The sequence below is a fragment of the Haematobia irritans genome, chromosome 4 (assembly GCF_050003625.1).
Source record: "Haematobia irritans isolate KBUSLIRL chromosome 4, ASM5000362v1, whole genome shotgun sequence".
NCBI lineage: Eukaryota > Metazoa > Arthropoda > Insecta > Diptera > Muscidae > Haematobia > Haematobia irritans.
The window spans coordinates 152840349-152865967 of NC_134400.1; the positions used below are offsets into that span (position 1 = coordinate 152840349).

General features: G+C 32.5%; 1 protein-coding gene across 1 annotated transcript in view; it reads left to right on the forward strand.

Annotated features, from left to right (window-relative positions):
- The window catches only part of trh (PAS domain-containing protein trachealess), a 38253-nt gene extending 14335 nt beyond the window's left edge, over positions 1-23918 (forward strand). The window contains 8 exon segments of the mRNA XM_075305365.1: positions 1325-1560; positions 12994-13061; positions 13214-13502; positions 13581-13702; positions 20926-21119; positions 21194-21300; positions 22383-22897; positions 22899-23918. Coding sequence (XP_075161480.1) covers positions 1325-1560; positions 12994-13061; positions 13214-13502; positions 13581-13702; positions 20926-21119; positions 21194-21300; positions 22383-22897; positions 22899-23918 — 2551 coding nt within the window.
- Positions 23919-25619: the final 1701 nt, after the last annotated feature.

A 25619-nucleotide genomic window follows, 5' to 3' on the forward strand; every position in this document is an offset into this window, starting at 1 on the left:
GTATCAGCGAAAGAAAATTAAGAGGTGTTAAGCAGGAAATAGTTCAAAGGAATCTATTGGGCATGGGATAATAATGAGAAGATTTTGGTATGGAATTTAAAGCAAATCCTGCTTGGGAATTTAATATGCATTTCATTCGTTGTTCAGAAAGACTCACCAAGGAGTTTCCTAGTATATATAAATTAAACCAAGTTCAAACTTCTGTAGTAATAGCCATAAAATAAAAAAAAAAACTCTGTTGTATTTTAATTTAGTTTTCTAATTATTTTAAAATTGTGGTTGACGTTTTGGATTTTTATTTTAAAAATAATATAAATATGACAAAAGAATATATATTACAGTAAAAAATGCAAATGGATTTTGAAAATCACCAAGGCAACATCTGTTATATATATATGGAATAACGTCTATTATTTGTTCAGAGGTCTTGAACATTTTTGAGGGAAATTTTTAGAACTAAAAGAGACGAATGTTTTTCGAGTTATTTATGCAAATATATGTTATATTTGCTTTCCGAAATTAATTTTTAAATCGATTTAAATAACATTGTTACATATTTAAAACTAATAATAATAAATATTTCCTTCTTCTATATTTGTATTTTATTATATGGTAAACATTCTACTTTAAATTACCCGTATATAAACTACCTTTAAAGGTCCTGCAAACACCACCTTGTTATAGATCGCACTTAAAGGACTTCTAAAAACAAAACAATATCAATTGAAAGTGAAAACGATTTATGACCTCGAAATTGAATGAATACAAAGTCATACCAAAAACCATAGAAAATTAAAAAAAAAAAAAAAAAAAAAAAAAAAAAAAACACACAATAATGTCCTTGATCATTTTTATGAGTACTTTCAAGAAAACAATACAAAACGCCTCTTCATATTTAACTGTAATCTTAATATCATTATGACATACTATTATCTTTTTGAGAGAACACAAGGATGCTCTCCTTCACAACAAGTAAATGATTGATATTATATGATATAATATTCCACATGTACAGCTGTCTCGATTCTACTGAAGTCAAAGGACTCATAAAGTGAATCTCCTGCTGGGCTATCTATTGTGAAGAACCAAAAGATAATATAGTGAACCTAACGGAGTTTCTTTACAAGATTATGCCAAGACATCCTGCTGGTTTTGCACAATCTTAGAATATTTACACGAAAAAATAGGTTTTTGTAATTTCAAGGAATAGCTAGTGAAAAAATGGCCCAAAAATTGAGGCTCTATTTGTTATTTATTTAATTTATAATTAATTGTTTAATTCTTTTTTACCCTTACTAATAATCTTATTTTTATTCATTTACAGAATTTTAGAATTACGCAAAGAGAAATCCCGCGATGCAGCTCGTTCACGACGAGGCAAAGAGAATTTCGAGTTTTATGAATTGGCCAAAATGTTACCATTACCCGCAGCTATAACCAGTCAATTGGATAAGGCTTCGATTATAAGACTGACCATAAGCTATTTGAAATTAAGAGACTTTTCCAGTCATGGTGATCCACCATGGACCAGGGAGCAAAGTACCAGCAGCAAATTGAAAAGTAAGTACCATATAGTGGATTAGAACAAATTAAAATTTTTGTGTATTAAAAAAAATTGTTTAAGAGATAAATTTAAAAGTTTGTAAATAGTTTTTTTTTCTCGGTTAAATGTGTTTTGTAGTGCAACCGAAAGGTTTTGCTGTTTTTACAAAACATTGTTTGCTTTAAAGGTTTCCACTTTTCGCATTTCTTTAATTGTATGTATAAATATATTGAATTTTTTGTGCATTGCTCTCTCTTCTTTAAATTTCCCTCAAACCCATGTACTGTACTCTTTCAATATGCATGGAGCGAGCATACATGGGTTTACCCACTGAATCATCTTATTTCCATAATAGAAAATCAACAACATAGCGGCCATATTTAAATAGCAAAGGCAAACATGAAGAAAATGGAAAAATAAATAAAAAACAACTAAAAAAAAATTCGATTCAATAAGAAAATATGGCGGTAACCTAATGAAATGCACCATGAAATATGGGAATGCTTGTGAATGCAAGTAATAATCAACAAAGAGACATTTCTTCCCAACTCAAGTGGCTGTGTGCGTGAGAGAGATAGGGAGAGAGAGAAAATTTCTTAAGCGAGTAGTTTTAAAGAAGTAATTTAATTTATTGATAGATTCAATGAGTAAAGTACCAAGTACATACAAATTAAAAGGAAGTGAAACTTTTTTTTGTTTTGGGATTATTAACATTTTTCCAAAAATTGTATTTTTTACGTGACCAACATAATTAATAACAACAATGTATGCAAAGGTACGCATAATAAATTTGAAGAAATATTCATACGGGTTAATTTATTATTAAAAAAAATCGTATTAAATTTATATAGCAATATGTGCTTATGGATATGCAAAAATATTGGCCCTACATACCATATTGTACAGGGCAGCTGACACGAAGCGTTACTCAATTAAGCGAAAATATTATCTTTTATTGATTCAAATGACAAAAATGTACGCAGAAAAAAAGTAAACTGTTTTATAGCAAGAATGAACTACGTCGTGCGAAAATGTAACTTAAGTGTACTTAATGTCCTGTTGTACTTTTTAACTAAACTCACGTAATTACAACTTTATATCCACGTTGAATTCAAAAATGTTTGAGACATACGTAAAAAGGGGAAAATTAGTTTAACTACGGATTTTTTCGGTGTATGGAAGCACCTTACGGAGCCAAATGAACTCCCTTGTCATTGAGCTAAACAGAGAATCGGGAAGATCTCATTGATAGGAGAGAAATTCATCACTTGTGGTATCACAATACCTAACCACAATAATGGAAGTCGGTAGGCAAAAACTTACTTACGGATGTTTCTAATGTGGGCTTCCTACACACAAAAAAATAATTCATTTATTTTATGAATAGTGTTCCCAAAAATTTCCAACCACGGAATTCATAAATTGTATGAAAAAAATTTATAAATTAAAAAATACAGGTTTTCATTGACTACGAATGTATACATAATATTAATGAAATTTGTAATATTATATTTAAATGAAGTATACATAATTTTCGACATTGAAAAATATGTATTTTTACATAATATATATTAAAAATGTCATGCATTAAATATAGCTCTTCTTTTCTTTATTCTTTTCGGTTTTTCCCTAATTTGTAATTGGTCAAAATGTATGAACCCATTTATTAAAAACCGCATTTAAGTCCTGCAAGTAAAAAACATTTTATAATATTTTTTATTACTTATAAATATGAGCACCAATGCTTCCAGTTAATTAATAAAATTGTTTTATTTCGTCAACCTTTTTCAGCAATAAATAATCTTCGAATCGCGACGGCGACTCAAACTGAACTGAAAAAACCGAACACAGCAAAGCCACGTGTTGCCTTCAAAAACGCTATTTTTGGTTTTTGTCTTGTATTGTATCAGTGTTGCCAGGTTGGGGGTTTTCCCCCCAAATTTAGGGGTTTTTTACACGTTTAGGACGATTTTTAGGGGTAACATTTATTTGGGGGGATTTTTGGGGGTAAAAAATTATTTTAGACCCTATAAAGTGGAGCAATTCTCAACAAAATTTAGAACAATTCTGGCATGAATTTTGAAAAAAAAAATGAGGGAAGTCAACCCATGTTCTTAAATACAAGCAAGTATGTTAAGCAATGACATTCTGTTTTAAACGCATCTGTTGAAGGGGCATTTTTAATATTTGATACAATTAAAAACAAATTAAGAAATGGTATTGTAACATTAAATTATTGGTCTCATAATTCCACGCCTACAATTTTGGCGAATAATGTATATATTTACTGAACTTTATTTTTTGTTTATTTTTTATTTCTATTATTTATATTATTTATATTTTATAAGCCGTTATTTTAATTAATTTGATTTGAAAGATTTATACATTGAATTATATTGTTTTGTCTGCCCTTTATATTGATATACATTTTATTATTATACCCATAGAAAAATTACTTTCCTCATGAACGAAATTTTAGACAAATAAACCCTAATTTGTGAATAGTGGTATAATGACGTTATCTACTGATTTTTATTTACTTCAAAAGAAATTTTGTTCTTCAGAAAAAAAATCTTTCAGTATATATATTTGTGTTAAATTTAATTTGTAAAGTGTATCACTGCAGGATTTTTTAACGAAATTTTGGACACCTTTTTGGCTTATTAACATTCTTAAATTTTTTGGGGGTTTTTGAAAAAAGTCTAGACCAATTTAGTGGTTTTTTTCTTAAGATTTGGGGGGAAGAATCAAAAATCACCTGACCACACTGTATTGTATGCTTGTATTGTGTACATGTGAGAGTAACTCTATGTTGTGGCTCTCTCATGCTAAGAGAAAACCAGTATTTTTGGATATATTATATAAAGTTTCATTAATTTTATGGAAGAACCCATGCGTATTATTAAAAATTGCTTAATTTAATAACAAGTATTTACGAATAAAAAAATACATCTATTTCATGAAAGAGACCATACATTTTCAAAAATGTACACATTTATGTACAAATTCATATTTTATTTTTTTGTGTGTATAAGGTTAGTTTAGTTAGCAGCCCGATGTATCAGGCTCACTTAGACTATTCAGCCCATTGTGATACCACAGTGGTGAACTTCTTCCTTATCACTGAGTACTGCCCGATTCCACTTTAAGCTCAATGACAAGAAACCTCTTTTTTTATAGCCGAGTCCGAACGGCGTTCCACATTGCAGTGAAACAACTTAGAGAAGTTCAGAACACTCAGAAATGTCACCAGCATTACTGAGGTGGGATAATCCATCGCTGAAAAACTTTTTTGTGTTCGATTGAAGCAGGAATACAACCCACGACCTTTTGCATGCAAGGCGGGCATGCTAACCATTGCACCGCGGTGGCTCCCTATGAGAAGGCTTTCTGTAAGAAATACCCGTAATTAAATGCATAAAATATGACTCCGATCTGCACAAAATGTTTGCAGTAAACGTTTACAAGAATTTTACTACACAAAAAAGCTCATATACTACACTTGCATCAGGCTATGTTCTTAATGAACCAAACTCGTAGCTATACTGAAAAAAAAACCAAGCCCGGTTCCAAAGATTTTGTCTTTACTCTAAAAATTTTGGTATTGATTCCGAGCCAAAGAAGCGGAGAATACAAGTAAGGATGCTTTTAAGACACAATTCTCTTTTAAATGTGGGTTTTGTGTACTTGCTTCTAGGAAACACATTTTAATTTTTCGTTTTTTTCATTTTTTTTTTTTCTTTATAACATATGCTATCAAAGTCCTTTAAAAACGAGTTAACGACAACTTTATTTTCCAAATTCAGACTCTACTTCCAGTAGAAATTACGCTATGTTTCAATTAAAAAAAAATATATATTTAAAATAAAGTGTTGAAAAACGTGTATTTGAACGATTTTTTGCTTTGTTGTCAAGATGTAAAAAGACAACAAATTTAAAGACAATTTCATTAATTTTAAAGAATTTTTCTGAATTATTAAAGTCAAGTTGACCTTAGCCCAACAGTTTTTTATTTCATGTTATGATACCCATTTGTAAGTCAAATCACTTAGTTGTAGGGACAATACGACTTCATTGAAAGGTTTATATACTTTTGGACAAGGAAAAAAACTTTATATTAGAGAAATGCGCCTTCTATGCTAAGCAAAATTTGCATTCGTATTTTAAAGACATGAAATATTTGACCTCACGACAATATTTTTTTCAGTGTATGCACCTGCATTTTAATCTCCTATGATTGTAATAAATTTCCCCCAGATTTCATACCATTGTTGTGTACATATACCATAGTCAGTTTCAAATCTTAAATCTTCCTTTTGGTTTAATTCAATTAAAGGATGGCGTTTTTTTATGATTTTGACCTAAAACAGCCCACAAATAAAGATGAAATTTCCCCCTCCATAAAAATTGAGCATGAAAAAAATGCTCGAAAAAAACCATAAAAAATTTATGAATTTTTCTTCTCATGCCTCCGGTCATATGAGTTTCTTATGATTATTACGATTATTGTTATTATTGCAAACGCCCAGCAGCTTAACGGTATCAAAACATTCCACTCTCCGACCACCACCACCACTAACACATCTAGTATTCTCTTTACAGGTTGTTAGCACAACTGTGTTCCCAGAGTTTTGGACTCGAGCCAAAAGTTCCAAGTTCGTCCATTAATATGAGAAGAATATGAAATAAATAGAACTGCTGACCCCCATGGTCACAAGGCATCAACACCATCGAAGCAATCCCTAGAGTAACACATATGCTTCATTTGCACTTTCTTGCAATCATTGTCCTTATGGTTGGATGGTTGTATGGCTGAATAGTTGGCTACCTTCTCTAGCCTTCCAATTTACTTTGGTCTTAGCTTTTTGTAGTATTTTTCTGTTTTACGACAATTCAATAAAAATAATCATCGTTTATGAAGGACCGTAGTGCTGGAGGGGTGAATTGTTCTGTGTTATTTTATCACACTCTTTGACGCAAAAAAATATAAAAGGGAAGAGAAACAAGGTGTTAGTTTAAGTGGTATTAAAGCATATACTATACTAACATCCCTTGGCCAGCAAAGGACTACTTTCTTCCATAAAACAAAGGGGATTGAGCTATGTTTATGAATTATTTATGATAAAAAAAAATCATAATAAAATTTTTTGTTTCTTTTTTAAGTTTACTTAAAGTTAACGCTTTTGTTTTCATTGATTGAGAAGCATGTCGATAATTGACTGCATTTCGTTTCGTATGAAGTAAAAACCGTGACTTATGTGCCTTGTTTTTTGTGATTACGCAATTGTTTTTTGATTATTGACAAAACTACCAAAACTGTTTTTCGTGGAAGTCTACCTCTAAGTCTCAAATTAAAATAGAATGTTAATTTGAATTACTTTTGATTTCATTTTCAAATCAAGGCTTCGATAATCACGAAGACACTTGAAGGTTTTATACAAACAAGTGGGAAACAGTTAGACAATAGAGTACCCTACAGAGAAAAAATATTTTTTGTTTTCTATCACAAAAATTTATTTATGCAATTAAATTTTAATTGAAATTTCATCAATCACAGAAATGATAATATTTGTTATTGCTATTACCATTTCTATCAATTCAAAATTAATTAATTAAATTAAATCCAATTGTTAAATTAATTGACACTAATTATATTTGTTTGAGTTTAAAAAAAATATTTTTTAATAATATTTTTATATTTTTCATAATTCAATTAAGATTTTCATTGCAGAAATTCTATTGACGGGCATTTCGATTTTGTATCCAAACTCACTCAAATAGCTATAATCATAAATATGCTTCCTACAAGCATGCTAGAAAGTAGAGGTGTGCGCGTGAGTGAAATTTCACTCACACTTACGTAAAATATTTATTCACGCACGATACGTGTGGTATCCACTCCCACTCATGCACATTCACGAACTGAAAACTATTACTCAAGCACGAACTACGTTTAAAGACTCACGCTCACGACAAATTCACAAGATTCAACCGGGAATGAGCAAAGGTTACAAAATTCATGAATAGATTATAGTTCGACAGCTAAATTAATTTTAGTTAACATACGACTAAGAATTAAATCTTAATTTTTTTTCGTGAGCGTGATTTTGCAGAAATGTTTACACACGTTCATGAACTGATTTTATTTCTCACGCTCGCTCACGCACGACATATTTGTTTCAGTCCAATTCACGAGAGTTGCTTCAGATTTTGTTCACGACTCACGTGATTCACGCATGCCACGACAATTTCATGTCAAACCTCTACCAGAACGTAAAGGGCTATATTTTTAAAATTTTATTTTTCAACAGCAAAAAAAAAACTTCGGAAATAAGATCAAATTTTAAAATCAGAATTAGTTCGAATTGGCCACCTTTGCCAAGAGTTAAGGTCTTCAACCTGCCAACAAAGCCTTCACATGCTATCTCTGCTCTGAGATGATCGACACTTTGGTATTTTTTGGTACCAACCTTACTCTCTTAAAGTCCAACGGATTAAGATCCGGAAATTTTATTGGCCATTGTGCGGTAGAAATGATACACGAAAGAGGCTCAGCGGTATTTTGACCCTTACTTGGAGAAATGGCGTATTGAGATGATCGTCAATTCAATAAAAATAATCATAGTTTATGAAGGGCCGAAGTGCTGGAAGAGTGAATTGTTCTGTGTTATTTTATCACACTCTTTGACGCAAAAAATATAAAAGGGGAGAGAAACAAGGTGTTATTTTATGTGGTATTAAAGCATATACTGTACCAACCTTACTCTCTTAAAGTCCAACGGATTAAGATCCGGAAATTTTATTGGCCATTGTGCGGTAGAAATGATACACGAAAGAGGCTCAGCGGTATTTTGACCCTTACTTGGGGAAATGCCGTATTGAGATGATCGACAATTTGGTATTTTTTAGTGCCAATTGTATTCTTCAAAGCTCCAACGGATTGAGATCCGAAGATTTTGGTGACCATTGTACGGTTGAAATGAATCGAGAAACCTTCTTTTGTAGCCACCTTGGTTGACGTGTGTTGAATCTTGTTGGTCTGCGGGCGAAATCGACTCATTTTTCCGATAATATTAGGCATTTATTTTGACACCACGGTTGATGAATACAGGCGGAGGGCGACCGTCCGCTGTTACGGCGGCCAACACCAGTACCATTGGTGGCGCCTCTGGTAGCCAATCGAAGGTGACCGTTTTCGACTGACCTCTTTGGCAAGAAAAACTATAATTTTGTTTGTTTAAAAACTACAATTTGTGATGGCTTCTCTTTGGAGAAAAGCAAATTCGGTCTCTGGTCACTTTCATTCAAGCGACTTGACTCTTTCCTATCTCGTTTGCGCATAGGTGAGCTCTTGCACTTTTTGGGAACTTCAATCGGAAAGGTGACCATCGATTACTATATCAAATAATTAAGTCTACACAACGGGGAGGAAAAGTGTGATTTTTCGATTGCGTGTCACACCTTCCGACTTGCCATTTTTCCACAGTGGTTGTTCTTATTATTATTAATAGGGAATAACTCTAAACATATTGTGTGTTTCCCTTAAAAATGTTTTCCAAAAGTTATGTTTTTTAAACCCTAATACAAATGCATTTTGTAGATATTGAAGATGATCTCATGCAGGGAAATTCAATAAATTGTTCGCTATTAAAATTGCTTTGTTTTTTATATAAATCGACATAATATACTATACAAGAATAGAGGCACTAATGTTATTTTTTTTTTGTTTTCCTTGAAAGTCAAATAATAAAAAAACAACTTGCCAAGTAATCCATCCATCCATCCGCTTGTCTGTCCGTCAGCCCTCTCATTCTGACATAGTCAGTTGCTTATAGTAGGTCCCCTTCGGTTAATGATATTTTGCATTTTTTGTTGCTGTCGTTTTTGTTTTTTATTAACACAAACAAATACCCCAACAACAGCCAAGTACACAATATTCAATTAATTTGCATAAAAAAGTGTGTAAATATACAATTTTGTATGGGGTTTTCAGTTGCTGTGGTAAAGGCCCAGAAATAAATGTTGACTCTTTTTTCGAATTGTTTGTAGTCATTGTTGTCACTTTTATATGCTCATGCGCAACCATTTTGTTTTGCAGTAAAATTTTATCGATTTTCTGCTGTTTTTGTTTAGTATTTTTATTGTATTTTTTTCGATTATTTGCTTTTGTAGCAATTTCAATATTTGTCATCGTTTTTTCCTTTGAAAATTTTTAAAGGTAACGGAAGGTTAAATTTTATTATTGTATCGAATTAATTTCCAATTGTTTGGTCGATTCAAATCAATACGATTTTTTTATATATAAGTACACATACCTTTACGTTTAAAATGGTGGCCATAAAATCAGAGTAGCGGCCATTTAAAGAGAAAACAATTTTTATTACCTTGATTTTAATTGAGTCATTATTGAAAATAATGAAATTGTGTTTTGTAATTCCAATATTATATTTTTTGGTAGTTCAATTTTCAGTATGGTATTTTTTATAATGTTGGAAGAGGAATGGATTGCTTATTAGTTTAGTTTTTGTTTTTTTTTTTGCAAAAATTATTGTTTTATCTTTTTGAGTTTGTATGTTTCGGAGGAGGTGGCATTTTTCATGACTCTATAATAGTAGAGGTATAGTTCAACTACACTCAAAAAAAGATTACTTGTGTCCAAAGATTTTGACCTTCCCTTAAGGATTTTAGTATTGATTCCGGGCTAAAGATGCGACTTCTTTAAAACAAAGGCAATTTTTAGGAACCAATCTAGCTTTAAATTTAGGATCAATAAAATTTAAATTAGAATACAGATCGTGGAATTTTCAGTCTCTTTTTACGATATATTAACAAAGCTATTCAAGCAAATGCCAGTTTAGAAATCCAAATTATAACAGATACTTCAAAGTAAAAAATGTTTTCTTTATGCAAAAAAAAAACTATAAACATAAGATACAAAATCCTTAAAATAAGTCTTTGAAGCACTTTTATCGTAAGTCTAAAGATTCAATATTTTAGTAAATTTAAGGATGATTTCCTTAAATCAAAAATGCTTTTGTTTACTTTAAGGAAAATTTGCTTTAGTTCAAAGACATACAATTTTAACGAAGGGATGCAAGTTTCCAAAATTTGTGTACAAAATTTAAAAAAAAAAACAAGTAAGGAAAGTCTAAAGTCGGGCGGGGCCGACTATATTATAACCTGCACCACTTTGTAGATCTAAATTTTCGATACCATATCACATCCGTCAAATGTGTTGGGGGCTATATATAAAGGTTTGTCCCAAATACATACATTTAAATATCACTCGATCTGGACAGAATTTGATAGACTTCTACAAAATCTATAGACTCAAAATTTAAGTCGGCTAATGTACTAGGGTGGAACACAATGTTAGTAATGTTCCACAGGGTATATATATGGGAAACATTTAAATCTGAAGCAATTTTAAGGAAACTTCGCAAAAGTTTATTTATGGTTTATCGCTCGATATATATGTATTAGAAGTTTAGGAAAATTAAAGTCATTTTTACAACTTTTCGACTAAGCAGTGGCGATTTTACAAAGAAAATGTTGGTGTTTTGACCATTTTTGTCGAAATCAGAAAAACATATATATGGGAGCTATATCTAAATCTGAACCGATTTCAACCAAATTTGGCAAGCATAGCTACAATGCTAATTGTACTCCCTGTACAAAATTTCAACTAAATCGGAGAAAAAAATTGGCCTCTGTGGTCATATGAGTGTAAATCGGGCGAAAGCTCTATATGGGAGCTATATCTAAATCTGAACCGATTACAATAAAATTTGGCACACTTGACTACACTGCCAATTGTACTCCTAGTGCAAAATTTCAACCAAATTGGGGTAAAACTTTGGCTTCTGGGACCGTATTAGTCCATATCGGGCGAAAGATATATATGGGAGCTATATCTAAATCTGAACCGATTTCAATAAAATTTGGCACACTTGACTATAGTATTAATTGTTCTTCTTGTGCAAAATTTTAAGCAAATTATGGTAAAACTCTGGCTTCTGGGGCGCTTTAAGACCATATCGGGCGAAATATATATATGGGAGCTATATCTAAATCTGAACCGATTTCTTCCAAAATCAATAGGGTTCTATTCTGAGCCAAAACACATACTTGTGCTAAATTTGATTGGACTAAAACTGCGACCTAGATTTTGATTACAAAAATGTGTTCACGGACAGACGGACATGGCTATATCGACTCAGGAGCCCACCCTGAGCATTTTTGCCAAAGACACCATGTGTCTATCTCATCTCCTTCTGGGTGTTGCAAACATATGCACTAACTTATAATACCCTGTTCCACAGTGTGGCGCAGGGTATAAAAATTGAAACAAAGATTAAAAACTTTCTTTTAATTAAAATTACATTATTTTAAAGAAATGTGTCTTTAATGTTGAATAAATTGCTTGTCCTAAAATTTAGATGGAGTAATCTTTAATACGATGTAAATATTTTTTCAGGAACCATTTTATCCAAAAAAAAATATAAAGGATATTTCTTTCGATTTCATGCCAATTACCTTTTTCAATTTAATTGATATTTATTTAAATTACTTTACTTTAGTTTAATTTCATTCCAAATTCAATATAAAAAAATTATGAAAATTATGGGACATTTGAGGCGATAAATTTTATATAAAAATTTCAGTTGGATTTTATGAAACAAACTCCATTAAGAAATCTAAGATCTGTTCAATTGATGCAGATCCCGAAGTTAATTTCAAAAGTGTACATAAAACGAAAATTCTATTAAAATTGTGCCAATAATATTGTTTCATCAAGTTTTCGTTACTACAATAAGTATGTTCGTTAGTAATACGAAAAAATTAGTTACAGTAATGAAAAAGTTCTTTATATTTAGGATTATGTTTGGTTGGCTCAATTTTAATGGTACAATTCGTTAAAATATCGAAGCTTTTTTTCCAGTGTATAACAAATTCTAGATTTCTAGAGGGCATATTAAATTTCTCGTCTGATCTGTTGCAAATAGAACATATTCGCATGAGCCGAGGTCTGCAGATTTAAATTCGAACATATTATAAATATAATCTATATGGAGAATATTTCGATTTATACATCCTTAAAAAATCATTAAAATTAAGCGAAAATCATTAAAATTAAGCGAATGATTTTTCTTCGTTTAAACCATGGAAATATGTATGTATAGTATGAAATGTTTCGTAATTAATTAGCAAATTCATTTCAACAACAAATCATTTCATTGTAGTTATGAAATTATTTCAATTTTTAACGTTAATGAAATTTGTCCTTAAATGTCAAATAATTTATACTACTAGGTCAACAGTTTCTGACTATAAAAATTATTATTTTTTTAAGTGATCTTAAAATACTTACTTAACGATCCTCTACGATTTTCTTATTTAAAATAAAATTATTTAATTTTCCTTTTTACCATATTTCAATTCTATTGTAGGTGCAGCCATACGACGCAGTCCCGCCGTTGATTTATTTGAACAACATCAGGGCACCCACATACTACAGGTAAGTCAAATGATGCAGCTGACCTGAGTCATATATTCTTGTACCTTTTAGTATTTTTTGTTTTCTTCTTCAGCAAGATATGCAAATGTATTTCTTACAAGTATTATAAGAATAGTTTCATTATTATTTTTTTTGTTTATATTTTGTTTTAGTCTTTGGATGGTTTCGCTTTGGCTGTAGCTGCTGATGGCCGTTTCCTGTATATATCGGAAACGGTATCCATTTATTTGGGATTGTCACAGGTGGAAATGACCGGCAGCAGCATATTCGATTATATACATCAAGGTGACCATGCCGAAATAGCCGAACAATTGGGTTTAAGTTTAACCAGTGGTGGTATATCCGGTGCTGGTTCAAGTTCTGGACCAGCTGGTATGTCCTCACCACATTCAGGTGGTTCCGATGATGGTGTGGGCTCACATGGCACCAATAATCCAGATGGTATGTATTCACTTGTGTAATTATTTTTGTGAAGTTAAATTCTCTAATTAATAAATATTATATTATTCTTCTTTACAGTATCCGGTCAAATGACTATGAATTCAAATAGCGGCTATAAAGGTTTCGAACGCTCATTTTGTGTTCGCATGAAATCTACTTTAACCAAACGAGGCTGTCACTTCAAATCCAGTGGCTATAGAGTAAGTGTATATCTCGTTACAGATGGTTAAACGAGATCTTTCTGTTTAACAATGTAGTCAAGTAGCAGTAGTTATGGACAGTGTAGAAATTGCAAATTGTCAGTTGCAATTAAGTCAAGTAGTTTGCTTTGTTTTTTGGTTTAATTTTTTTGTTTGTTTAAGTTTTTGGTCTAATATTGTTGTAGTATCTAACTAATCTATTCATTAACTCTCCCTCATGAATAGTACAAATAAAAAAGAATCGTGCTAAAAAAACTAAGTTATCCATCTTATACCCTCTCCCTTTTCCCCCTTCATTATCTACAGGCGAATAGTAATGACCAAACAACCAATGGTGGTAAAAATGGTAAAAACTTGGGCACCAATTATTCGGTACGTATCAATCAAAATCAGTACAAAGAATCGAAATCGTTAGAAAAAAATCTCTCACAATTTGTTATCCTTGCTTATGTTTGATTTTGTTTAAAATTGAAATTAATTTGATTAACCACAAAAAAAGTTATTCAAAAATTATTATTATAAAACAATTTTTCTTTTCTAAATTTTACTAACATTTTATAACGACTTTAAGAGAACTTAACTGATTTTATTGATCAGTATCGAATTTTACGAATTCTTAGGGATAATATTAAAGTACACCGAAAAAAAGTAAATTGTTTTATAGGAAGAATAAACTAACTCGTACGAAAATTGAACTAAATTTTACTCCACATTTTGAGATTTCCACAAAGCGTTGTTAAAACCAGGAAAATTTAATGCCCCATTGTACGTTTTAACTGCAGTTCTCGAAATTACACCCTCTCATAGAAGAAGAAATTAACTAAAATTAAAGAAGAAAATCATTGGCACCAAATCATGACCATTTTAATCATATAGTACTTCATTCTTACTATTTTTGGGAATCGTACGAAAATTTTTATTTGCTTTAGTTCATATTGAACTTATGTGTACGGTCATTGAACTTTATACTCACGTTTAGTTCTTAAAATGTTTGAGACATACTTAAAACACGAAATTTTCATTGGGATGTGTAAAATTTAGCAAAAAATAATAAAATTAAACTGTAAACAAATAATTTGTTGCAATAAAAATAAGTTTAATTTAGCGTTAATTTAACTACGGACATTTTTTTTTTTGTGTATGGACTAATAGTAAAATTAGACCGAGACTGAAGCATAGATGCGATGTATTTTTTTTCTGCGGTTGGAACTACATACATATTTAGTATTTAAAAACTGCTGCCACCTAACTAGAAAGCTATTCAAAAATTATTATTATAATAAAGTGTGATACGGTCAAAATTTGGTCAAGGGAAAACGCGTGTAAATCGGTGAAATCGTTTATTTAAAAAATCAAATTAAATTTCTTTTTCAAGTTCAATTAGTATAAAATTCAGGAAAAATATTCAGTTAGGCTTTCGCTTTTCCAAATCCGAATTGCCGGGCCTCACGCTTGACACTTGCCATCAGATTTTGTATAGCCACCTTGTCCACCTTCTTCGCCGCAGAAAGCCAGTTTGCCTTGAACTGCTGCTCGTCCATAGCAGTTTTTTTGGTCTTCTTAAGGTTCCGCTTGACAATAGCCCAGTATTTCTCAAGTGGGCGGAGCTCTGGCGTGTTGGGAGGGTTCTTGTCCTTGGGAACCACCTGCACGTTGTTGGCGGCGTACCACTCCATGGCCTTTTTACTGTAATGGCAAGATGCCAAATCCGGCCAAAACAGTACGGAACAACCGTGTTTCTTCAGGAAAGGCAACAGACGTTTATTCAAACACTCTTTCACGTAAATTTCTTGGTTGACAGTCCCGGAAGCTATGAAAATGCTGCTTTTCAAGCCACAGGTACAGATGGCTTGCCAAACCAGATATTTCTTTGCGAACTTTGACAGTTTTATGTGCTTGAAAATATCTGCTACCATTCCCCTTCCTTTTGCCGTATAAAACTCCTGTCCCGGAAGCTGCTTGTAGTCGGCTTTGACGTAGGTTTCGTCGTCCATTACCACGCAGTCAAACTTCGTCAGCATCGTCGTGTACAGCCTCCGGGATCGCGCTTTGGCTGTCGTATTTTGTTTATCATCGCGATTTAGAGTCACTACCTTCTTGTAAGTCGATAGTCCGGCTCGTTTTTTGGCTCGATGCACGGTTGTAGACGATACACCCAGCTTATTTGCGGCATCTCGGAGAGAGAGGTTAGGGTTTCGCTTGAAACTACTGGCAACTCTCTTTGTCGTCTCAGCGGCTTCCGGTTTTCGATTTCCCCCCGATCCAGACTTCCTGGCTGTCGACAAACGTTCCCCAAACACTTTAATTACATTTGTAACGGTTGATTTGGCAACTTTTAGCGATTTTGCCAGCTTTGCGTGCGAGTAGCTCGGATTTTCGCGATGCGCGAGCAAAATTTTGATACGATGCTCTTCTTGCTTGGACGGCATTTTGACAACTGAAGAGTGAATTCCAAAATCAAAATAGGAGCTACATTCTACACACACACCTTCAAAATGAGGGGTGTTCAGGTTTTTTAAATGCAAAATTGAAAGAAATACGTCAAGTTTATATTGACCAAATCTTGACCGTATCACCCTTTATATATCTTTTTTAGACTTTACAAACTTTTTATAAAGACTTTATGTGAACTTAACTGATTTTATTGATCAGTATGGAATTTTCCTAATTCTTAGGGAAAATATTAACCTGTGGACTTATACGAGTAGTGTGATAGAATTGTAGAACATACTACCAAAAGCTCAACCGTGACTAAGAAAGAAATGCGGTGTATCGCAATCTTGCGGTATTCTGTTGTGATAGGCAAATATTCTAACGAGAAATACATACATACACGTATTTAACACCGCCATTCACTACTACCGCTTAGCTACAGTGCGAGTAACTACAAGATCCAGCACCGTGGTAAAAACAAAGGAATAAAATAAATACTATACAAAATGCTTGAAGTTTTCAAAGATCTTGTTCTACATCTGTTTTACAGTTGACATCATTTGTTATCATTTCATATTCAACGTCGTTTTTTATAATTCATAACAAAAATAGTGATAATGAATACTTATTTGAAATACAGATACATTTAAATATGAATTATAATTGATAGTGATGACAATTTCACAAGTATAAATAAATACACGGACTTATTTTGAAATAATATTTATTTTAATATCTTATTAAAATTTGCAAAACAAAATCTTCTATAGTACTCCATTCAAATTGCTACAGACTTACATATAGATTCCATATATAGTTACTGATTTTTTCAATGTTTTTATTTGGTTCATACTCAGTTCTTTCTACAAAGTTTATACGAAAAACGTATCTTTTGTATATGCATCATCATCATGTCATACATGCATAAAACTAAAGTCAAAAAAACAGCTTTCTCATATAATTAGCGGGTATCTTTATTGCACAAACTACTGATCACAATTATTAAACATATTGGCAATTTAATCTTCAAATGTTAAAATCAAGATTCAAATAGGTCAAAAATAAAACAAAATTGAAAAAAATATATATATATATTTTCCAAGTATACCACTTCAGTATATTGCTCTTCACAAACAATTTGCAAGATATTTTAGTTGGTATTGGACATGCACGCAGAGAAGGAATATGATCACCGCAACCATGTTCCAAGAGCAAAATGTTACTTTTTCACGGAAAACAGGTAGCATGTTTGTCGAAACCATGTTCTTTTCTCGGAAATTATGTATCTTATCTCGGAAAGCATATTATGTTTGACGAGAAAAGAATATTTTTGCGACAAAAATGCTACATGGTCGCCGCGAAAAAGTAACATGGTGCTCTTGAAACATGTTTGAGGTGATCATATTCCTTCTCTGGGTGTGTACAGCCTGATTTCATACGTGTACAATGTACGTTTTCTCCAACCTTTTGCAAATGTAAGCGGTTGCAGAATTCGGCAGTCATAACACCGCCGTATACTTTCACTGAAACTTCGGGTGTTGTTGTTTTACGCATTATTTATGGGTACTCGTAATACCGCATTACCAGTTCTCTGTCCAGCTTCTTATGTGACCGCATAAAAAGAAAATAACAACATTTACGTTTCTATGGTCGGGGCATATCTTAGTTATCCTACAACAAAGATCAATTTTTAATTCTCTTATTGAATGACAGCGGAACTTTTAGAATTAAAGAAAAATATGGGGTGGCATACGTTAGCTATTCTGTACCTTATGGAATTCGTAGAGGGGCGTATGTTTATCGACGTTTAACATTCAACTTGATATTCCAGGAATCCGTAAAACATTTCTGGGTATATCAACCTTGTATAACTTCCTTTTGATGGGGCCAAAATTATTCCCATGCAGTCTGGACAGATAATCTATATCATTCAAATGTAAATGGTATTAGACTCCATTTGACTGATTATCCCTCATTGAATGGTCTTAGATGAAGACACTTAAATTGTATATTTAAATGAGCTGAACGGTCGCCATTTTTCCATCTTTAAAAATTCGAAAAGTATGTATTTTGATTTTCGTGTCAAATTAAAAAAAAAAAAAAAAACAAAACAACGTTATAACTATTGCGCATTAAAACATTGGATGGGCCTGTGATTAAAAGTTTTGTTCTTTTTTTAGGCGTAGCAATAACCCTTTCTTTTCGATGTTTTGTTTGGAAACAGGGTAAATCTAAAAAAAACGATCTATATGGGTCAATTTCAAACAAACTTTTGCATAGTCTTGGTGATGTCACAATTTTCATTCTCAAATGCAGTATTTCTCGTTATTCACTGTAAAACTCGAGTTTATTAGGCTTCGAATCAACATGTCGTTGCATTTGGTCAAAAGTGTGCAAAATAAATTTTTGTCTTCAATCACGAAATTAATTGATCCAATTAATTTTTAATTGAAATAACTTCAATCACAAAAATGATAGTATCAATCACCAACGTCCTTTAAAAAATTAATTGATACAAGTAATTTTTATACCCTCCACCATAGGATGGGGGGTATATTAACTTTGTCATTCCGTTTGTAACAAATCGAAATATTGCTCTAAGATCCCATAAAGTATATATATTCTGGGTCGTGGTGAAATTCTGAGTCGATTTGAGCATGTCCGTCCGTCCGTCCGTCTGTTGAAATCACGCTAACTTCCGAACGAAACAAGCTATGGACTTGAATGTAGGTCGGATGGTATTGCAAATGGGCCATATCGGACCACTTTTACGTATAGCCCCATATAAACCGATCCCCAGATTTGACCTCCGGAGCCTCTTAGAGGAGCAAAATTCATCCGAGCCAGTTGAAATTTGGTACGGGGTGTCAGTATATGGTCTCTAACAACCAAGCAAAAATTGGTCCATATAGGTCCATAATTATATATAGCCCCCATATAAACCGATCCCCAGATTTGACCTCCGGAGCCTCTTAGAGGAGCAAAATTCATCCGAGCCAGTTGAAATTTGGTACGGGGTGTCAGTATATGGTCTCTAACAACCAAGCAAAAATTGGTCCATATAGGTCCATAATTATATATAGCCCCCATATAAACCGATTCCCAGATTTGACCTCCGGAGCCTCTTTGAGGAGCAACATTTATACGATCCGGTTGAAATTTGGTACGTGGTATTAGTATATGGTCTCTAACAACCATGCAAAAATTGGTTCATATCGGTCCATAAAAATATATGTAGACCCCATATAAACCGATCCCCAGATTTGAACTCCGGAGCCTCTTGGGAGAGCAAATTTAATGCGATCCGGTTGAAATTTGATACGTGGTGTTAGTATATGGTATCTAACAACCATGCAAAAATTGGTCCATATCGGTCCATACACAGAAAAAAAATTCACGAAAATTTTTCCAATTAAAATCTTAATTGAGATTTAAAAAATATTCAATTAAAAATTTAATTGAATCAACAAATTTTTTAATTGAAATAAAAATCAATCACACAAATTAATAGTATCAATTAAATTTTTAATTGAATCAATTAATTTTTTAATTGAATGCCAATTAATTTTTTAATTGATACTATTGATACTATCTGTGATTGAAGACACTTCAATTAAAAAATTAATTGGATCAATTAATTTCGTGATTGAATCAGAAAAAAATTTTTTTGTGTGTAATTTTATATAGCTCCCATATAAATCGATGCCCAGATTTGACTTCCGGAACCTCTTGGAGGAGCAAAATTCATCCGATTCGATTGAAATTTGGTACATTGCGCCAGAATATGGCCGCTAACAGCCACGCAAAAATTGGTCCATATCGCCAAAAATAATCTACCAACATTTTATTTCTATAGAAAATTTTGTCAAAATTTTATTTCTCTAAAAAATTTTGTTAAAATTTTATTTCTGTAGAAAATTTTGTCAAAATTTTATTTCTATAGAAAATTTTGTCAAAATTTTATATCTATAGAAAATTTTGTCAAAATTTTATTTCTATAGAAAATTTTGCAAAATTTTATTTCTATAGAAAATTTTGTCGAACTGAATTATATACGTATTTAATCGGCCTTTTTTTTGTTGAATATATCCTCCGTATGGACTAACTTACAATTTAGAAGACGGTGTTAAGGATTTTTTAAGATACCTTGCCATCGGCAATTGTTACGGCAACCCAAGTAATTCGATTGTGGCTGACAGTCTTTAGTAGAAGTTTCTACGCAATCCGTGGTGGAGGGTACATAAGATTCGGCCTGGCCGAACTTACGGCCGTATATACTTGTAATGGTTGATTTTTATTTCAATTAAAAAAAAAATGTGGATCAATTAAATTTTTAATTGAATATTTTTTTTAATTCAATTAAAATTTTAATTGGAAAATTTTTGGTTTTGGCATACCTAAATATTTGTGAATGATATGATATAATTTCGCATTTTCTTTTTTTTTAATAATTACAACTATTAATGAAATCTTTACTAAATCTCTACTGCAGTGAAATTATCTGCTTTAAAATTAATTATTATAATAACGTAATCGGGAAGTTTTCAATGCTAAAAGTAAATCTTTTGAGTGTTCACATTGTTGATTTTTCTGCAAAATTCGTCATCAAGTCAAATATGCCACTTGCATAGAATATAAGAAATTTGCCAGGGAATAACAACATTAAAAAATATTTATAATTTTTAAATTATACTTATATACTTATTTCCTTATTCATTTATTACTAATTTCACTGATTTAACTTTATTACAATCCTAATTTCTATTTGGTCCTTTTTCATTTACTTAAAGGTTGTCCTACTGTTATGCAAACTAAGACCGCAATACACATTTTCGCATACGAGAAAATCCCAACCCCCACTTCTGGGAATGGTTGCCCTCGCTATAGCTTTGCCACCACCATCTGTGCATGAAATCCGTTTAGAATGCGATATGTTTGTGACAAGACTTAATTTTGATTTTCGCATTGCCCACTGTGAGCCAAGGTAAGTGTGTATTAGACCCACAAAAAAAAATATGGTAGCTAATTGTGATTTATTGTGATTTTTTCTTTACCTAGGATATCGGATTTGTTGGATTATTCACCGGAAGAAATGGTGGGCAAGAGTATGTACTCCCTGTGCCATGCAGAAGATGCTAATCGAATGAGAAAACATCACACGGATTGTAAGTATTGACAAAACAAAAATAATTAAATAAATGAAATAGCAATGCAAAGATTACAATTTTAAGCAGTACCCAGCAAAACAAGCGTACCCAAAAAAGCAATGAATATGTTCTTTTTTGATCCGGAAGTGGTGAAAAATTGTCTCACACAAAACAAAAATCACCTAAATTTTTCAATTTAAATTTTTATTTGAATTCTGAAAAACTTTCAATTAAATAATTTAATTGGTTCAAAAAATGTTTCAATTGAAACAAAAATCAATCACAGAAATTAATTGTATCAATTATATTTTTAAACTGGATCAATTAATTATTTAATTGACTTTGTTATGATTGATACTATCATTTCTGTGATTGAAAAAATTTCATTTAAAAATTAATTGGATAATTTAATTTCGTAATTGAAGACAAAAAATATTTTTTTTCGTGCAGAAGCAATGAATTGTACATGGGCTTGTCATAAGGTGGAAGCCGTCTTTTTAAGCATCCGCTGCATTGATTTCGCATAAGTTGATGCTATTTCGGTATTTCGAATTATATTTTAAAAAATAAGAAAAACTAAAAAAACCTTATTTTCTATTTCTACATAAAGACTATTCGAATAACACTAGCAAAGATATTATCGCAAATTCCACGTCCACCAGGGCATAGATCGGTACGCTTTTAAAATAATTTTTTTTTTGTTTTATTTGTCCTTACTGCTTTTTATATCCGATAAATTTCAGAAAATTTTAATTTATTGCGAACCCTGCGTTAACGTAAAGGAATTGTATGTATCACCTCAAAATAACTTCATGCGAAGTTAAAATTAAGTCCATCTCTAGGAGAACATTAGGGATAACTTCCATTTTTTGCTGGGTATTTTTTCTTTAATCAATAATAAAAACTTTGTTTAAGACGAAAGGATTATGCACCGGTCAGTAAAATATTCTTCCGGTGGTTAACCGAGAAACCCAGTTAGAACAACCAACGCAGTATAAAGTATATTTAAGTCAAAGCCAATTCATTAATTTTTTCATTTTGTACATATTATATTTTTACATTTTAATTAATTACAACATCCTCCCCTCTTTCCATTGCAGTAATAGAAAAAGGACAAGTTCTTACTGGCTATTATCGTCTGATGAATAAAAACGGTGGCTACACCTGGATGCAAAGTTGTGCCACAGTGGTGTGCAATTCCAAAAATGCCGATGAACAAAATATCATATGTGTGAATTATGTGATTAGCAATCGGGAGTATGAAAATCTTATCTTGGATTGTTGTCAACTGGAGCCCAGCATAGATAGCATTAAACATGAGGATCTCTCAAGTCTGGACAAGAGTTCAGGTTCACCTGGAGGTGATGCAGCTACAAGTGGTTTAGAACAGAATGGTCACAATGGTCTAGTGGGCGGTGAAACTAAATTGGCTTCACCCAAAACCGAACCAGATACCCAACAACAGCAACAGAAATCTAGGGCACGTAGTGGTAATGGGACAAATAATAATTTATCCTTAATTAAGGATAGTCCTACGGTAGGATCTTTAGATGATGGTTCAATTAATACATTACCCACAACGGTACCAGCAGCAGCTTCAACACCCCACACCAACAACTACCAAGCGAAAACGTAAAACAAAAGTTGTTCCTCTACAAGTGGAAGGCTCTGATAATGTGGTGGACCCTATTGCGGTTAATGAACCTAATGCCAAAGTTCCTGCTTTAGATCGTGATACTCCACGAACTAGATTGCCCTCAATCATAGATGAACAACAACAACAGCAGCAGCAGCAACATCAACAACAACAATCAGCCCCTCCTTCCCAAATACAAAGTTCGGAAAATTCTGTCAAGGATTTGGAACAAGCCATGTCAAAACATCTGCCTTCACCCGGTAGTACAGGCACTAATGCGGTTAGTAATACCACAGATTTTAGTACCGATTCCTTGCTGAAACAACAGCAGCAACAAAATGAGAAAAGTAGTACCATACAATGGATTGGTGCACCTCCCTATCAGCAGCCTGCTCCACCAATGCCAGCTACCGCTCTGCTAAGACAACTCTATGCGAATAGGGAAAGTGTAATAAGGGCGACGGCAAGGCAAACACCAACAGGAGTATTTTATGGTGATCAACAAACAGGCCCTCTACCAACACCACCAGGCAGTGAATCATCGTATGATAATCAATATCTTCAGATACATTCCCATCCACAGAAAACATCTTCGGATGCCTTCACTAATTTGGTGTCCACATATGGCACCTATCATCATAGTTCCATAGATTACCATAATGCCATGACACCGCCCAGTTCAGTTTCACCCAGAGATTCGAATAATTCCCTAAACACCGGTAAAACTACATCAACACTAACCAGTCTAAATGGAGGCTATGAGTATGTGGATCCTTTAAAATCTCAATATCCCTCTACAACTGAGGTTTCTTCAGCTTTGCCCCTTAAGCCTCAACCCTATTCAGCTTCGGCTGCAATGCATCATACAAGTGGGGCTGATGGCTCTGGTGGTCTAACCTATAGTAATCTCGATCAACCGCAATATTTTACACCACATTCCAGTTTCCATCTATATCATAAGGGTACACCGACGAGTGGTTGGTACTCGACACCATCATAGGTCGATCTTAACTATCAGAATTTCGAAACACCCTCAAGGTTAATGGATGTATCATCATCATCATCATCATCATCGTTACCAGCATCGGTATCTTGTCGTAATCATCAGAATTTTGGCTACTCTTCTCCAGCCCCCAGTAACATTGGTCGAAAAGATAATTGGGATATTGTAGGTACTTTGGGTAAGATGGCTCGTATGTTTTTCAATGTTAGAAAAGGGAATTAGAGGAAAGGTTTAAGAAGTGACGGACACACAGAAAAAAGTAATAGTTTCCGAATTAAAATCTTGAATTGAATTGAATTTGCAGAAAATCTGACTGAGTTTTGTAACCATAACAAACAGCAATCGCATAAATTATTTGAATCAATTACATTTATAATTAGACCAATAATTTTTTTAATTGACATCGGTAATAGACTCGGCTATAATCATTGAGCTAAACATATAATCGGGCAGCGCTCAGTGATAAGAGAGAAGTTCACCACTGTGGTATCACAATGAACTGAATAGTCCAAGTGAACCTGAAAAATCGGGCTGCCACTAGACCTATACTAACCTTGATATTATTTTTATTGTCTCAATGAAAATTTTTGGTTATGTCTAAAATTTATGAAAATTTAATTTTCTCACAAAAAATCAAAATGGCAGTATGCTCTGTATACATTTATTTCATTAAAAATGAGCCAACGAAAATTTTTCATTGATATAACGAAACATCTTCATTAATACAATGAAAATATTCGTTAATAGTACGAACATTACGTTGATTAATAGAAAATGTGTCATAATAACGAAACATTTCATTGTAATAACGAATTTGTTTCATTGGCTCAATATTTGTGACACATTTTTTTTCTATTAGCGTAGTGGTGCCCATCTTTTGTAATCATACTAAAGCCTTTGACAATAGAATGCTAATAAAATTCGTACCATTTTTTTGTTTTGGTCTATAGGACAGAATGAACTTCCCAATTAATTCGTTGATGGACTAAATTTAAAAATAGCTTCGTAGTGATTTTTTTCATTATTACACTGAAAAAAATATTGTCGTGATTTCAAAGATTTTTTGAATGCAAGTAAACTTTTCCTTGAATGTAGGTTTAAAGCTAGATAGCTCTATAAATCCTTAAGGAAAGTCCCAAATCTTTGGATCCAAGTAAACTTTTTATTATATGTTAAATCAAATAAATAACTGAAAACGTTGCAAAAAGATTAAATATTCACATTTAATGTTTTAATTCAGTAGTTAAATTTGCTGTATCAACAGTTTTTCAGTTCTTTAATCTAAACTACAGTAGGATAAATTTTATCAGCAGGTGAAAGCTGAAACAACTAAGTTGTTGGTGTTATTACAGACTTTTTTCGAAGATGGTATATATCGGTACAGGTTTTGATATAGTCCCCATATAGAAACCGTGGTTTTTATCCAATTTGCTTGAAATTGGAAATCTAGAGGTATTTTAGGACCATAAAAAGGTATGCTGAAAATAGAGAGTATCGGTCCATGTTTTGGTATAGCCCCCATAATACCGATCTCCCGATTTAACCCTTGGGTTTCTAGAAACCGTAGTTTTTATCCGACCGATTTCACTTCTTGAGGGTATAGAAGGCTCACTGATCATGAAAATTGCTTGAAACTGAATGTAAAATTTCCAGATTTTACGTCTCGTAATCATTTAAATAATGGGGGTGAAAATCCAG